We start from the raw sequence: 16565 nt of genomic DNA, 5'->3' as shown, positions 1-16565 counted from the left end.
GCTTGGGTCTCCAGGTTTCTCCATCAGGAGGTTGTCATGGCTTTCTTGGGGCCAGGGACAGCTAGGGACCCACCTCGAAATCGGTAACCTCCATTTTGCGGGTGAAGAGATCCAGGCTCAGGGGGCCACGTTTTTGGCCCATGTCACACCTCTAGGAACCAGCCGTGCCAGAATTAAAACTGTGTCCTCCCTGCTAGAAAGCCCACGTGTCGTCCATCCTCGGGGCTCTCAGAGAGAACTGGGGCTGTCCTCTCACAGCTTCGCATTTGCATACCCAGCGTGGTTTATTCTGGGAGCTGATTGTCCTGGTTGTCAGGGCCTTTAAGACAACCCGTGAGCTCATTAATCCTCACGGGGGGCAGGGGGGGCTCTTTGTGTGTGGCCCCAGCAGGTCAACGGATCCATCCATTTCCGGTGATACATCTGAGTCCATTTTCAGTTTGCTGCACACCTGCTGATTGTTTTGGCTTTGCCATCTCCCTGTTCATCCAGAACCAGAACCAGGTCGTCTCAGGACATTTGGCTCCAAGTAACAGAAGCCCACTCCAACTTGTTGGGCAAAGATAGGAGGGGGCCCTACTGAAAGCAGTTTAGGGCATCCTGTAGGGTGTGGCCAGGCTGAGCAGAACAGAGACCAGGAGGTGCAGAGCTGCTGATCTGATCTCGGTATCTATCTATCTATCTCTCCCTCTCTATCTCTCACTCCCCCCTCCAAAATGACCATGGTCATTATCACCCAAGGCCACGGGACACGCTTTGGGAAACACTGCTCAAGCAAGAGCCCCTCCCACGGAGAGTATGGCTTAGCCCCACTGCTGCGTCCCTACAGGCTAGAACAGCGCCTAGTGGACAACAACTCACTACGTAAGTGCGGATGGATCCGCGGGTTCAGCTGCACATGCGCCCGGGCAGCGCTGTACGCGGCAGTCACAGTCAGGCTCTGCCCTCTGCCTCAAACGCCTGCTTGGAGCTCCTCTTCGTCACAACTGAAAATAGGCTGAGAAAAGTGAAAATCAACATTGAGAGCAGGTGGGGAATGCGCTACAGGCCCAGCACTGCCAACGAGGCCAAGGCAGTGTCCGCCTTCTAGGGTTTTGGCTAAATTTAGGGGCAGAGGTAAAAAGGGCAATTTGTTGGGAGGATACAGCGCCTCTAATGGAACTCAAGGGCAGAAGTACAGCTGGGATTCCCAAGGGACAGGACCGAGGACCAGAAAGTCATCAGCAGGCAGCCATCTCTGCGGTCTCATTGTTCATGTCTGCCTCTTTCAGCAGTCAGCTTCGTTCTCTCTGCAGAGCAACGCCCCTGCTTCACTCACCTGTGCCCCATCCCGATGGCTCCCAAACAGTCCCCTAATTCCTGAGACCACACAGCCCTATGGCCTCTCAGTTCATCCCAGGACCAATTGCTGGGAAAGAAGGTCACAGCCCACCCAGCTCAGCTTCCGATTGGTTCTTCTGGGTCAGGTGAACACATGCTTCCGGTCCAATCAGCTGTGACCTGAGAGGGTGTAGGTCACATGACACCAATATAATTGCTGAGATTCCTCCTTTTGGTGGGATGGGAGTTCTAGGTGGGAATTTTCTCTGCTATTTCACAACCCCGGGTCTATTTAGGGGGCTCCAGAACGGGTGGGTGGCTTCTTGAATTTTCTCCCTCATCTCTGTCCTCTTATAATTTACCTTAAGAACAAAAATGTGATGCAGAGGAAACGGCTAGGGTCTTCTGGCTTTTATGTTTTAAACTTTTTTTGGGGGGGGGTAGTCAACTTACAGCCCTGATAGGTCTGAACCAAGAAGCAAAGAGGATGAGTGAGTCTCGGCAAAGTTTGAGGTGAAGACGACCCTTACTTGGACAGGTGGCTTTAACTCAATATTGCAGGTAACTCCTTTGCCTCTTTGCACAATTCAGGACTTCAGCCTCAGGCTAACGTGCTCTCTGCCTTTGTTTTAGACAGAGGTGGACCCATGCTGTATGTTTCTCATGCTAAATCTCCATGATCTGTTCGGAGCCACATGAATAATTTTCTACTCGATCGTTCCCACACATCCAAAACAAATAGGGTCGTCTGCTATTCCCACAGTATCCCTCCCTGTAAGAAGAGTTGGGAAGCCATTCAGGTCGAAGGGGGCTGGTCTCTGAAATTGAAGATTGAGCCCTGTGTTGGTCTCCTAAGGCTACTATGTAACAAATTCCCACAAACTTGGTGGGTGGCCTAACACAACAGAACCTTATTCTCTCAGAGCTCCGGAGGCCAGAAGCTGACAATTAGCACCAGCTGGGCTGAAATCAAGGTGTTTGGCAGGGCCAAGCTCCCTTGGACGCTCTAGGGAAGATTCTCTTCTGGCGTCTTCCAGCTCTGGTGGCTGCAGGCACGCCTGCACTTGTGGCTGCATCTACCACCCCAGCCTCTGCCTCCGTGTCACATGGCCGCCTCTTCTTTTACGTATGAGATCTCCCCCTGTCTTCCACTTGGAAGTACATTTGTGGATGACATATAGTGCCCACCTGATAATGCCGCATCTCCTCATCTCAACATCCTTAACTAAATCACATCTGCACAACCTTTACCATATAAGGTAATATTCTCGGGTTCCTGATATCTTTGGGGGCCACCATTCACCCCACTACCAACCTCAAACCTCTTTTTCTCCCAAGGAGGGTGTAGGCTGGGCAGACACCCCAGAAGATGTCTGCCAGAGGCCAGGTTGAGAGCCCTTTTAAAAAGCTGTTTCTCAGCTCATTGGGAACTTTGCTATTCCCCTTGTTTTTTCCTCCCATCAGGAGGAAGCATAAAGAGCGGCTGAAGAACAGGCCCGGCCCACAGATACCCGGAGAGCCAGAGGCTGGCTCAGTAGTGGGCTGGGACCAGAGCGGCCTCTGAGTGTCCCATGCCAGCAAGAGACCCCTGCGCCTCCCTATTTTATAGCTGATTTGCATCAGGATAGTGAAAGGTTGGAACTTCAGGAACGGCTGCCACTCCCGAGATAAGAAGGTGATTCACTTCCAAACTGCTGTCACTTCCCTCCCATGGAGCTCTTGGGAAACATGTAGGGCCTGAGAATTTACTCTTCCGACCAAGCTCCCAGCATGCACTCCCCACAGGCCCGCTCCACGCTTGCCAATGCTAGGAAGGCAACCTTGGACTCAAGTCCGTCTTCCCAGACTCCCACCCCAAGTCAAGACCCTGACCCCAGACATGCCCGTTCCTCTCGGCAGTCTGCGATCCTCTGGGCATTTCTCATTAGTTGAACTGCGTTCCTGGGCTCCGTAAATGGTCACTTTGTCCTCTCACGGGGACACCCACCCTCCATGATCACACGGCCCCTCAGTTCCAGGGCAGACGACAGGTGGGGTAGAGCTCCCTCTTGGGCCAGTTCTCAGGGAGAAATGTTTAGCTAGGCAGAGAGCTGCTGTCTTAAGCACCAGAACTTTCTGTGGGGCATGTGGATTGATGGGGACAGCCTCATCTCTTGGGGAACACAAATGCTCATTCAACGTCTGAAAAGCTCTTTACAGAGTTGCACAGTAGAATGTCTAAGAATTCAGGCCCTGGAGCCCGATGGCCTGGCTTCAGGGCCCAGCCCTGCCGCTTACTGTGGGTGTGGCATGGGGCCCTTAAATTAACCTGAGCCTCCATGAGCTGACCTACAACATGGGCACAGATGAAACGGGATAACACGTGTGGAGTGCTTGGCACAGCGCCTGGCATATTAAGTGTCTGGTATATATCCGCCGTTATTATTGTTGATGTTGCTCTGTAAGCAAGTCAGTGTTGGAAGAGCTGCCAAAGTAATTCGGCACCCAAATGCACTACATATAAAATATTTTATTATAAAAAGCTCAGTTGCACAGCATTTTAGAAGGAACAGAACATGGCCTTTCCTGCCGTTAAATAGGACAGACTAGGAAAGTGTACCAGTTAAGACTATAATCTTGAGCATCATCAGGCCCTGGGCCCTCGAAGAACCATCGGTGTGCGGGGCCCCGAGAACCCCACCTGGGCCTCACCCCCACATAATCATCCAGCCATTTGTTTTGCTTAATTCGCCAAACGGCCCCGAGCCCTTTCTCCAGAGCTGAGTCCCGCTTCCTGCCCATGGTTCAGGGCCCCGGTGAAGAAAGCAGACAGGCCATCCCAGTGAAAGCACAACAGAACCACAGCCTAAACCAGTGGCTAGGTGGCCTTTCCTGGTTGGAAAGAGGATGTCGTCATCAACGACTCAGTTGAGGAAGGACGATGGGGAAGATGCCTACACTGCCCCCGGATGGGGTCCCCAGCATCTTTCCGATGCACCTGCTACACGAGGTTCTGTGGGCATGAGTCACCCCAGAATCACACGGCTCTGTATCCACACCCCCCATCCAGAACCACTCAGTGTGTATCTGTCCCCTTGCTCCTCAACTGTGGCTGGAGTGGCTCCATGGGGTCTGCTGGTGCGGAGGGTGAGTGACAGGAGGGAACACACCAGAGAGGGGCCGTCAGTCAGGCGGCCGGGCGTTGGGGGCCTTCTCCTGGACCTCGTCGTACTGTGGCGGGGGCGTCAAGGGCTCGATGGAGGGAGGAGGGACATTTTTGTCCGGGAGGTTGATCCTAAAGTCTTTGAGGTGAAGTTTTTCAGATTTAATCCTTCGGACTTTCAGTGGCTTCAGGCGTTTAGCCAACTTGGAGTTCTGCCTTTCGGGGGAATTCCCGAGGTTGCCCTCCACGTCGGCCCTGGTAGTCGTGGGGTTCGTCTCGTCGATGCCCGTCAAGGACTCATAGGAGGGGAGAGAGATGCTCATCCGTGGGCTCTGGTTTGGTTCCCTGGCTTCTGAGAAGTCTGTGCTCATCACCTCCTCGTAACTGGGCACGTAGTACCTGGAGGGGGCCTCCTCCTCTTCCTCCTGGCTGCAAGACAACCGGCACAGACGTGGAGTGTTAGCAGGCGCTCAAGTCGGATAAAATCATAAGGAGACGGGCTCTAAATCCTGTGTTGGCACCGGGCCCACAGGCACCAGGCTTGTAAACAACAAATGGGTCCAAGAAGTAATAAAAGCTACCACTTCATCCGTTTGCTGTGAGCCAGGCAATGTTCTAAGTGCTTTAACACATATGAACCCATTTCATCTTCCTAACAACACTATGAGTTAGGTACTGTTATTATACCCATTGTATGGATGGGACAACTGACACATCGAGGTCACCTGACTCGGTCAGACCTTTCTGAAGTGAGAGTTGGGCACTGAACGCCACATTCTCAATGACTACACTGTGTCATCTGAGTGTCCCCAACCTTGCCTTTAAGTCTCACACGTAACAACAGTCCAGCTGCGCTATTCTGATGCCCAGCTGGTTCTTTGGCCAAAGGCAATGCAAACACGCATGAAACAGCTGCCAGCTGGTTGTCCCCAGGTAGAGAAGGAACATCTGAATATAACATTTATACGTATTTCAAATGATTCTGTGATGTTACCTTCCAGGTTCACCGTGAGACCCAAAGGACAGGTCAGGTCCTCAGCCTTGCTCTCATCTGACTGTTGAAACAAAAACCCCCAAATCAGGGTGTTTTCCACACATTTTATGGGAGTAATGCCAATAGCCATTTTCCAGGCCCCTGCACTTGACCCTGTGGGGTGATAATGGCCAACAACAGAACGCCTGTTGTTTGTGTAGGCTTCCTTCTCATTCCCTGTAGGAATGCACTCGTGTGAGCTCACAGCCAGTAATTATGGGTGACTGATTTTCTTTCTTTGTCCTTTTCTCTATTTCCCAAATTTTTTAGCATACGCACGATTGTCTTTTATTATCAGAAAATCCATTTAATTTTTCCAAAGTAAAAACAGCTCCCTCCCACTATAAACATAAGAGGTACTTACAGAAAATTCGAACACAGAAAAATCTGGTGAAGAAAATAAAAGCATACCAAACCCTTCCTCCCGGAGATAACCACCATTAACATTCTGCTGCACCGGCCTTTCCAGACCCTTCCCTAATCCCGCAGCCACAATATTTGATGCAATTATGACCTTAAGAGAGGATGCCGTGTTACAACCACCTCTTCTCGCTGTGGTGGGTACGGTCCCACATTAGCAAGTACAGATCAGCAATGACTGCATAGAAGGTCCCGGAAGGGCATGTCACAATTTAGTTCGATTGATGGGTATTTACGTTGCTTCTCAGTTTTTGCTATTTTAAATGATGTTCTGATAAACATACGGGTACAAACTCTTCTGCACTCGTGTGATTATCTCCCAAGGATAAGCATTTAGGAATAGAATCGATAGGTACACACATCTTTAAAACTGTCTCCTATTGGGCAAACCTCCCTTCAGAAAGGGTAGGCTCCCGTCAGGAGCCCTCCAGCACCGGGGCTGTCTATCTCAGCCAGCACGAGGGGCAGAGAGTGATGACACCGTCCTTGTGTTTGCATTTCACAACCGATGAGGTTGAACATCCATTGTCTGGACGTCTGTGAAATGCCTGCTTGTATCCTTTGTCCACTTTCCTACTGGCGTGCTCATTTTTCACGTTCAGATGCAGCAGCTCTTTTTATCATGGGGACGTCAACCTTTACCATATGTTCCCCAAAATATTGACTATGTTTTAAATTTGTCTGCGGCATTTTTGATCAAATAGAACCCTGCTTCCCAACCTTTTCCACCTAAAGCAGATACGCATAGCACGCTGCAGGGAATGGACAGGCAGCCAGTGTGGAGGCTCTGCCCCCCCAGTCCCCATGCAGCTTCCCCGGGGTGTCAAAATCATGGTACTCCTGGAATCCACTCATACCACAATACTTGGGACAGTCTGGGATAGAAGTGTAAAGTGATTTGTACAATGATAGCTCTTTTACAGAGCCTTAGTGGGAGCGAGTGAGAAGGTAAAGCTTCCTAGACCAAACTGTTCTCATCATTGAGCCCTGTGAGTGCCCATGGCTGGGCTGGGGTGGGTCAGCCCATCCTTACCTGTCTTCCTCCTGGGCGTGGAGCTCGGCCCCTGGAGGATACTGGATGCGCGCCATCTCCTCACTTTGCTGCTGCTTCTTCTTGTCCCGGATGCTCAGGCAGATGGAGAGCAGCAGCAGCATCACCCCGGCCCCGACCAGCACATAGGCCACAGAGAATGTCTTGCTCTTAAGAATGCCGCTGCCTGTCTCTGTCTTGTTCCCCTGAGCTGTTGGCTTCTCCGCGGCGTTGAAGCCGGGCACCAGGTTCCACATGGCCATGATGACCCCAAGGACCAGCATTCCCAGGCCGATGGCAGTCAGTGCATAGTGTGAGCCGTTGGCTTTGGACTGGGCCATCATGCCAGTGGGAGCAGGGCAGGGCCCGGTTCAAAGAGAGAAAATAAATAAAAAGCAGCAGCCACCACTGCAACAAAAACCTGTAAATGCAGTGAACAGGATCCCGAGCGCCACACTAAAAAAACAGCCACCGAACTCTCAGGCAAATGCGAGGCATCCCACGTGGACAGCTGTAACCGCCAGGTCTGAAAGGAAAGCAGGGAGGGGAGAGGAAAATCAGTTCCAATTCACGAAGCTTCTGTGAACACAGCGGCTGCATCTTTGAAGGAGTTCAGAAGCAGCACTGAGCCACGGGCTCCGGCTGGGCTCGTCTTTGATGAATTCCAGATGTCTTATGCGCTGGGCTCCTTCTGTGAGCCTGCAGCGGGAAGGCTGATCCGCCTACACCCACCCGAAAAGGAAAAGCCGGACCTTTCCCTGCAGGAGGCCAGAAAGGTCAGGGCTCCGGGTCGCTAAAACATCTTGCGGAATTTAATGAAGTGCAGTGAAGTCTCAGACCTCACTGGGTATGTGTGCGCCGCGATCAATAATGATTGATAACAGAATAGCCTGAGTGATAGGCATCAGTCAGTGATATAACCCAGCCCAGACAGCCCACTGTGGTCTTCCCTACCCCCATTTCCTGCAGCTGAAAATCCAGGCTCTTTAGAATGAGGGTCATGACTGACCTGACCTGGTCCTGCCCCTCCCGCACAGCTCTCGCTGCGCCCTTCTTTGCACAGCCGCCTCTAGCATTTCGGCAGTTCTGTGCTCACCCCAGCTCAGCTGCCGATGAGCCCCCGGCCACTACCCTGGCTCTGTCTTCTTCATCTCTATGACTGGAACACAGCAAGGACTCAAAAACTGTCTGCTGAATCGAATGAATGAAAGGAACAGAGGCCGCATGAAGCCAGCCTGCAAGGCAAGGCACACTTCTCCTCGGCCACATGGGGTTTTCCTTTTCTTAAAGGGACAGAGCTTGCGCAGTCCCTGTCTTAGGTGCTGTGCCCACTGGAAGAGAAACCCCCTTCCCTTGAAGCAGCTTGGAGACCTCATGCTAAAGGGAGCAGCCAGCTGTCCTGGGGCTCCATGAGCATGTGTTGGCTGGGCGAGTGAGCCCCAAGAGCAAATCACCTGAAGGGTTAGCCTAGAACACCTCCAGTGGCCAAAGGCGAGCAAGCAATGCTCCTTGATGACCACCCCTTCACCCGTTATTTCTGTGATCGCAGCCCCGGCAGAAGAGCGGGCATTTAGGATATTTACATGGGCAAGGTTCTCTTTTCAATCCTGCATTCTTTCCGATCTTCCCAAAAGGATAGCTAACTAGGTGGCTTGAAATCTGACGCTTCAGAGATATTTTCTCATTAAACAATGGCCTTAATCTGAAACTGACCACTTTGCTGATAAATACTCTAAAAATATTTGGGATAACGTCCTTTATCAGCTTGAGGTCTGTTCCCTCTTCCCCCCTCAACATATTTCTCATGCCTCTGCAAAGCAGTGTTGTAGGCCCTAGAGGAACATGGGTGAGCACGTTCAAGGTTGGTGAGGCTTCCAGGCCAGCAGCAGACAGTCTACAAGGATAAGAATAAAGTGGGGAGGAGGTATAGGGACTATGCAGTGAGGCAGTCGAGGGTCCTCGGGCTGGAGGACATACGGGAAGTCTCTGCAAGACAGAGGTCCCGCTGGCATCCTAGGGCCCACACCCCAAACATGCTACATTGTGTGTGCACGTGTATGTACATGCACACATGTGCACGTGCACACATGGGCCTGCATGTGTGTGCACAATTGTGCGTGTGTGTGACATGTAGGGTACAGGGATCCTGCTGCAGATGGTTGGAGTGGGACCAGCTAGGAACAATCTACCAAAAGCACAAGACCATCTGTTTCTCTCAACATCACTCATGGCCAGCGAAGGGAAGGACGAGGGGTTTGGCAGCCCTGGAAACGCCTGAGGTCTTCCAAATGGGTCTGAGCAAGGCCTCTGGGGAGGAGAGGAGCCGCCAGAGGCTTGTGCTGGAAGCAGGAGACAAAAAAGCTGTGCTCTGAGCACCTGCTAAGGCCCCGGTAGGTAGGCCTTGTACCTGAGAGGCTGATGGCGTGCTTATCAAACCAGGGATCAGGGCCACTTTAACCACCGCCCCCTCCACCCCGTTAACTCAGCATTCAAGGGTCGCCTTATTCAGTCAGTGAGTGAAACAGACCTCGGATGAGAGTCACTAGCAGAGATAAAGATGTTGGGGTCACACATTTCAGGCCTGTTAAATTGTCAATGATCGAAAACAGATGATCATACCCCGTGTGGGTGAGGGTGCTGGGATGGGCAGTGTCACACAATGTTTCCGGTTGGCACATTCTGGCATTTGTGGATCAAAAATCTCAGCAGTTTGCAGCCTTTGGTTGTGTAATTCCAACTTCTAAGAATTATGTGCAAGGCAAGGACATTCATCATTGCTTTGCAGTAATGAGAAGCTAGAAGCTACTCAAACAGCCAGTAGTCTGGGTATGGTTAACTACAGCGTGGTCCGTGCACTTACCACATTCTGGTCTCAGGGCAGCTAATGATATGTTTTAAAGTCAAACGGCAAGGTTAAAATAATGGTATGCCCAGTGCGGTGTTAACTTAAAAATATCCTGTACAGAGATACATATATTTGAACATATGAGAAAAAAGACGGGATGATCCTACTCATGTTAAGAAAAAAAGAGACGATCTATTTTCATGTGGCCAAATGTGTGTAAGAATCCCAGATGAGGGGCACACTCCAAATTTATCACAACGATTGCTTCTGGGGGGAGGCGGGGGCTTGGGAAGTACACCTTCTACTCTCTAGTCTGTACTTTGAATTTTTTACAATTAGAATGTGTTGTTGCCAGGCAATATAGTATGGTGGTTGAGTGTGAACTTGGAGACCGCCTGTGCTCAGGTCCTCACTCTGCATCGTCCTAGCTGTGTGACCTTGGACAGGTCACTTAACCTCTCTGTGCCTCAATTGCCACAGCCGCAAAATGGAGACAAAGCTCTCTAGCACTCACCTTACAGGGGAGTTGTGATAAGTCAAAGTACATAGAGCAGGATGGGGCCAGCACATCGTACCTTCTCAAAGAAAAGATTTCTTACTAAATGTTATTTAAAGCCTGCTGTTCTGGATGCGGTGAGAGCACCCACAGGGGAAAAACGCGGTTTGGGGGGATGGTGTAATAATCGTAGGTATTAGGCTGGTCTGCGGCCCTCCACAGCCCATAAACCAACAGCATCTCCGTGGTGTTAACATTTCCTGGGTGGGGGTGGGAGGGCACCACCAAAAGGGGGTTTATAAGGAGTCCTTAGGGGACAGTGGGAAAGAGAGGTTGAGAAACATTTTTTAGTGTATTATAGGACATTGCAAAGTACTCCAATTATACACACCATGATGTTTATAGTGATTTTCTCTGTGTGAAGGGATTAGATTGACTTTTCCTTTCTTTTTCTTATGGGGAAAATAAGAATTAGGAAATGTAGACATGTATGTGTGTTTAGAAAAAGAAAATGAAATAAACGTTTTTGTTTCTTGGGTTCACGGCAGGGTCACGTATCCAGGGGGAGCTTAAAATTGCTCGTTGATCCCACTGCCCTCCAGAGCCCAGGGTCCCGACGGCTTCACGGGGGACGTGAACGCTCCGCTCCCTTAGGGGCAGCCGGGGGCTGTTTGTCTTGTTTCTGGCTTGTTGCCCCACGTTATATTTAGTATGGTGTTCTTTCCCTTTGAAAAATATGGAAAGAAGCTAATTTTGTACTTAGAGGATCTGGACCACATAGCTTCCAACATGTTCCTAAAACAGAGTTGCCTTGGTGGGCAGCCTGGGCTCCCAGCTTGGCCAGATTCCCCTCTGGACCCTGGACGGGGGCCCTTCATGGCTCGCGTTCAAGGCGGCCCTGAGGGCTGAGGGATCCTGTGTCTGGGTTTTCAAGAAAAATTGTTAACCAGTTACGAGAGGCACCTACCTGTTGTTACCTGGGGGGCTCAAGGAAGGCCTGCAAACAACTCTTCATGCTAGAATCTTGAGTGAAGGGCCCACCTGTAAAAAACCGGAAACACAGCTCTCTAAGTAAGTCGTGAGCATTCCAATCCGAGGTGCTCATGGGGTGGGGGAGGCATGTGTTTTCTTTGTTTTGGGGGCGATAGGGCATGGGTTTGGGTAGGGGTGCATGCCAGGAAGCCAAGCTTCTGCACCCAAAACGTGGGGTTCCTGAAGGATACCAGTACTGTAGCTGCATTTACCAACCCCTCCCCCGGTTTTCTCCATCTTACGCAAGGGCCCCAGAGGGTGAAAGAAGAGGAAGCACTGCCCCAGGTCCTTGGGCGCCGCGTGTATAACCTTGACACCCAAACCCCAAACAGGACAAGGCAAGAAAGTGACCGGCCAGTGTGACCCACCAGCATAGAAACCAAAATCCCCAACGAAATCTCAGCAAACAGAGTCCAGCAGTGTTCTTTAAAAACGGTAATGCCTCACAGTGAGGTTGGGTTTACCCCAGACATGCAGGGTTGGCTGAACCTCAGAAAATCAAGTGAGGTCCTGCCCCAGGAGGGGGACAGGCCGTGGCAGGCTCATCCGCCGGAGCACTATGCAGCCGTGAAAGTGAACACACGCTGTAACACGCACCAACACGGGCCATTGGAACACATGCCGCTGAACAGAAAAGCAAATCACAGAAAGAACACACCCAGCGAGATTCTTTTTACGTGAAGTTCCAAACCAGGCGAAACCAAACAATGTGTTGGTCAACTTTTGTAATATTGGGCAGAAAGGCAAAGATTATAAACTAAAATTCAGGATAATAGCTTTGTCCCTGAAGGAGTGAGAAAAGGTGCTGGGGAGGGGCATAGTGAATGGTACATGGATTTTGACCTCTTATTCCTTCAACTTCACCTCTCTCATGTATACGCTGTTGTAATGGGAATTTCCAAAAGCCCACCAATGTTTTCCCATTACTCCTAGCCTAAAACGCAAACTCCTCTGCTACAGTCTTCAAATCCCACCAGACTGGACTGGCCTCCTGCCTCTCTCCTATCTTATCTCTTGCTTCCCCAGCCCTCGGCAGCTTCTCAGTCACACCAAGCACGCCCTGCCTCAGGGCCTTTGCACTTGCTCTTCCCGCAGCCTGAAACACTCTTGCACCTGTCTCTTTTGTTTGGCTACTTCTTTACTACTTCTGCTTCTCAGCTCAAATGCCACCTCCTCTGCAAGGATCTCCTTGCCCACGCCTTCACCCAGCTCCTTGCAAGCCCCCTTGGTAGCTCCTTGATGACATTCCTTCCCATGGCTGGATGACATTACCTCACAGTCTGTATGGTCTTGCTTTCTTTTTTCTTTGGCTCCCTGTCTCCCCTGTTGGAGTGGGAGCTCTCTGAAAGAAAGCTCTCATTTGTTCTTCATCTCTGTATGTCTAGCACCTAGCACAGTGCTGGGAACAAAACAGCTCCCTGACAGCTGTCTGAGCAGAGTAAATAAATGAATGACTATCTGTCAAGTTAAAAAGTTTAACCCATGTCCCCTGTGAATCAGGGCAAATTCCCAGTTCAAGGGTTGGCTCTGAGGGGGAGAGGATTACACAGAGCTAATTTTCAGGACTACCTGGACACGAAATCTACCCGTATGCAAATGACTTCCCAGCAACACTGGCAAGGCTCCAGATTAAATGTGATTTCCATTCTGACCTGAGAAGGTGACTCTACCTGTATTCCCTGGTGGGGTTTGAGGTTTCAGCGGTTCCTGCATCTTCCCAGGTAGAAGCCAGCAGGAGTGTGAGAGCCCGGAGCCCCTCCTGACCCCATGCACACCTTTGCTCCCACGCACACCTTTGGCCAACCAGAGCCAGCAGGGATTTGGGGCCGGGTGGGGGCGAGGAAAGAGACCGTGCCCTGGGGGAGGTAGTCACAACTCTGGACATCAGGTGCTCCACCTGGCTGAGACCCAAGTGGGTCATCACTGCCAACCCACATCTGGGTTGGGGACTCTACGGACCTAATATAAAGACAATGATTTCAATAAAATCAAACAAGAGAAAGAAGTGCTGCTCTGGCTGAAACAGAGCAAAGGTCCCAAGTGCCGATTGTCGGCTGAATCCAAGAAATTCTATAGATCATGGTTTAGAAACCAGGGGTCTGATCTAGACCCTTACATGGCCACTGAGCTCTGCCCTTCGGCCCTGGAAGACTCAGTCCCAGAAGCGTCCAGCCCAGCAGGCTTTCGGGGAGGAGACCTGGCAGCTGGACCAGCCCCCGTGACACAGAGGCTCCGTGACCATCCTCCCTGTGCCCCAATCTCCTCCTGCCAAGCTGCATAATTGGGAAAGAGATCCCCGCTCCATTCACAGGAACCCAGCCTGTGCTACATTCCCATCACAAAGGGAGGATTCACTGGGGCCCACAACCCCTTTTGTCCCCAAGTTCCAGTCCCATGAAGTGGGGAGGGCGTGGGGCCAGGAAGAAAGGCTCCCAGCCACCAAGCCACTGGTGCCGCTCCAGTCCCATCGGATGTTTCAGGGCACCTCCCTAAGAGCCAAGGTCAGAGGGTAACAACAGGTTCCTGTTCTGTAGCAGAACAGGTTCTTGTAGACTGGGCACTTGGGAAAAATGCAAAGCGCTGCGCAAGTGAGCCATAGAGGGAGAGGAGTGGGAGCAGGGCTGCCTGCGTCTGAGAGGGCTGACGGGAAAGGAAAGAAGGGTGTTAATACTCTGCAAGGCAGAGCGATGGCAACTGTGGGAATGGTACCGTCAGTCATGTGCCACGTAACAAGCTTTCCATCAATGACAGACTGTGTATACAACAGCAGGCTGAAGAGATGAGAACGGTACTGTAGGAATTGGAGGGATTCGTGGTTCAGGAGGGTTCTTTCTCTCTGACGGGGGCGGTGTCTGTGGGGCTGGGCAGGAGAACCCCTCTCGCTCACAGCACCTCCGCTCTGAGGGCGCAGTCACAGGGTCCCGCCCAGGCTGCCAGGCGCCGACCTGCTCGGCACAGAGGAGCCCGTCCCCCAGCGCTGTGTGTGCAGAGGGCGCTCCAGGCCCCCAGCCCTGGCCGGTGGTCCTCAGCGACCATAGCTGTAAGTGCTCTGCTGAGGACCTGAGACCCTGTACAAGGACACAGGTCCCCGGGCGCCACTGCCGCTTGAGTAAAAGCTTCCTGTGGCTGTGTGGGGCCAGCCTGTCCCTGCACTTTGGAAACATTTTGGTTGTAATGGTGTAACGCATAGATACGTTTTATTTCTTCCATCAGTTCAACACCAGAGAGAGCCTTTAACGCCAGAAAGGGTTGATGGAGCCAAAACCAAATTCCAAGGTCAAAATAGCGAGTCCTCAGTTCCACACTCTCTCCGTGTTAAATCCCCTGTTTTCCTGAATACACACGAAGTTCCTTGATCTGACCGCCGCTCTGACAGGCAGCAGCCAAACCCCAGGGCCACGACAGTCCCCTCTGTTCCTCTCCCTCCGTCTTAGTTTCCTATTCCCGCTGACCCTCAGGCCACCCCTCGCTCCCTCCCGACAGCCACTGATACGGTCTCTACGTCTTACCAGCCAGTCTCTCCTCGGTGTTCCCAGTCAGACCAGCCCACATCCCTGTTCGAGGCGCAGCTTCGAGGTTCTGTCTCTGACCCTGTCAGAGGGAAGCGGGGGCGGGGGGGCGCGGGGCGGGCTTGGGGGGCAGTGGTACAGAGTGCCCAGAGGTGTCCAGTGACGTCGGGGGCTTCACACTCACGCACCACTCAACCCCCGACTCCCCGGAGCAGCTCCCAGGCCTGCAGGCTCCACTCCCGGTCAGTGTCCTGTCCAGGTGCCATTTAAAAAATCATCTATGCCACATTTTACTGGACCTCTTCTGTGTTGGGATATGTTCGGATACACAGATAGCATCGTGTTACGATCACCTACGGTAGCCAGTACAGTACCGTGATGCATGCAGCGTAGAGCCAGGTGTGCGGTGGGCCGCAGCACCTGGGTCTGTGTGAGCGCCTCTGTGGTGTTCGCTCAGGGACACAGTAGCCTGTCCATGTATTTTTTAAAAGATTTTGTGTATTTACTTTTTAGGGAGAAGGGGAGGGAGGGAGAAAGAGAGGTAGAGAAACTTTGATGTGCGAGAGAGACATCGATCAGTTGCCTCTAGCATACCACCGATGAGGACTTGGCCGCAACCCAGGCGTGTGCCCTGACTGGGAATCGAACTGGAGACTTTTGGGTTCATAGGCCGGTGCTCCATCCACTGAGCCACACCAGCCAGGGTCTAAGCATACATTTCTCAGAACGGACGCTGTCATTAGCAGCACATGACTGTAATAGAAGCACCAGCAGTAACAACAATGAAATCAGCAGCCCCTGACACCATCAATCAACTATAAACTCATCCAGTCCTCACAGCCACTCTTCAAAAATGCTTAGCCCACTATCTCTGAGTCTCAGAGAGGTTAAGTAATTTGCCCGAGGTCACGCAGCTCTAAGTGGCAGAGTCAAGATTCACAATCAAATCAGGCTGGTGTCGAAGTCCACCTCCTGTCTCTGGCACCACGCCAGCCTCACAAAGCAGAGTCCCTGTGGGCCACTCCCTGGGCAGGGCATGCAGGCCAGAAATGAACATCACACAGTTCATCCTGGGAGCCATTTGATCACAAACGTGCGAGGGGTGACGGGTATGCACTTCTTTGCAGGGGGCTTTTTAAAGAATTCGATTCCACCAATTCCTGGGCCCCTACCGTGTGTTGAGGGCCCTGAGGGGCACACAGGTATGTGAGACATGCTTTTACCATCCAGCAGGAAGGCAGGTGACTCTTCCTCACAGGAGGGAAGTCCGTGACAGGGTGACAGTGAATGTGTTGGATGCCTACTCTACCAGGCCCTCTGTTGAGCTCCTTCCCTGCATAATCATTTAAAAGTTAGTCATTCTATTTTATAGATAAGGACTGTGAGGTTCAGAGAGGTAAAGCAACTTGTCCAAGGCCACACAGCTAGTGCAAGAGGGGCTAAAGCATGTCTGATTGTAAAATCCATGCTTCTAACCACTAAACAGAGCTGTTAAGGTGGGGCACAGTAACAAGTTCACAGAAACAGCCCTGGCCAGTGTGGCTCAGTTGGTTGGAGCGTCGTCTTGAAAAGGTTAGGGGTTCGATTCCCAGGCAGGGCACGTATCTAAGTTGCAGGTTCAATCCCCAGTCTAGGCATGTACGGGAGGCAACCAATCGATGTTTCTCTCTGTCTTCCTTCCTCTCTTCTGAAATCAATAAACATATAGTTTATAAAAGCCCACAGAAAAAGGGGTAAG

The 16565-nt window shown here is 51.6% G+C and overlaps 1 protein-coding gene across 7 annotated transcripts in view; it reads right to left on the bottom strand.

Annotated features, from left to right (window-relative positions):
• Positions 1-3809: 3809 nt before the first annotated feature.
• The window catches only part of TMEM51 (transmembrane protein 51), a 48653-nt gene continuing 35897 nt past the window's right edge, over positions 3810-16565 (bottom strand). For 5 of the 7 annotated variants that reach the window (XM_053920702.1, XM_024554252.4, XM_045190541.3 and 2 more), the window contains 3 exons: positions 11254-11327; positions 6949-7471; positions 3810-4891 (listed from right to left, as the gene is read on the bottom strand). In XM_053920702.1, the coding sequence (XP_053776677.1) occupies positions 4483-4891; positions 6949-7289 (750 nt within the window). In that variant the 5' untranslated portion in view covers positions 7290-7471; positions 11254-11327 and the 3' untranslated portion in view covers positions 3810-4482. Of the gene's footprint in view, positions 4892-6948; positions 7472-11253; positions 11328-12590; positions 12714-14827; positions 14865-16565 lie in introns of those variants that run through there. The other 2 variants (XM_045190542.3, XM_045190543.3) reach the window with 2 other exon arrangements.

The sequence above is a fragment of the Desmodus rotundus genome, chromosome 3 (genome assembly GCF_022682495.2).
Source record: "Desmodus rotundus isolate HL8 chromosome 3, HLdesRot8A.1, whole genome shotgun sequence".
NCBI lineage: Eukaryota > Metazoa > Chordata > Mammalia > Chiroptera > Phyllostomidae > Desmodus > Desmodus rotundus.
Note: the sequence above shows the minus strand (reverse complement) of the source record. Positions and strands in the feature narration are given on the sequence as shown.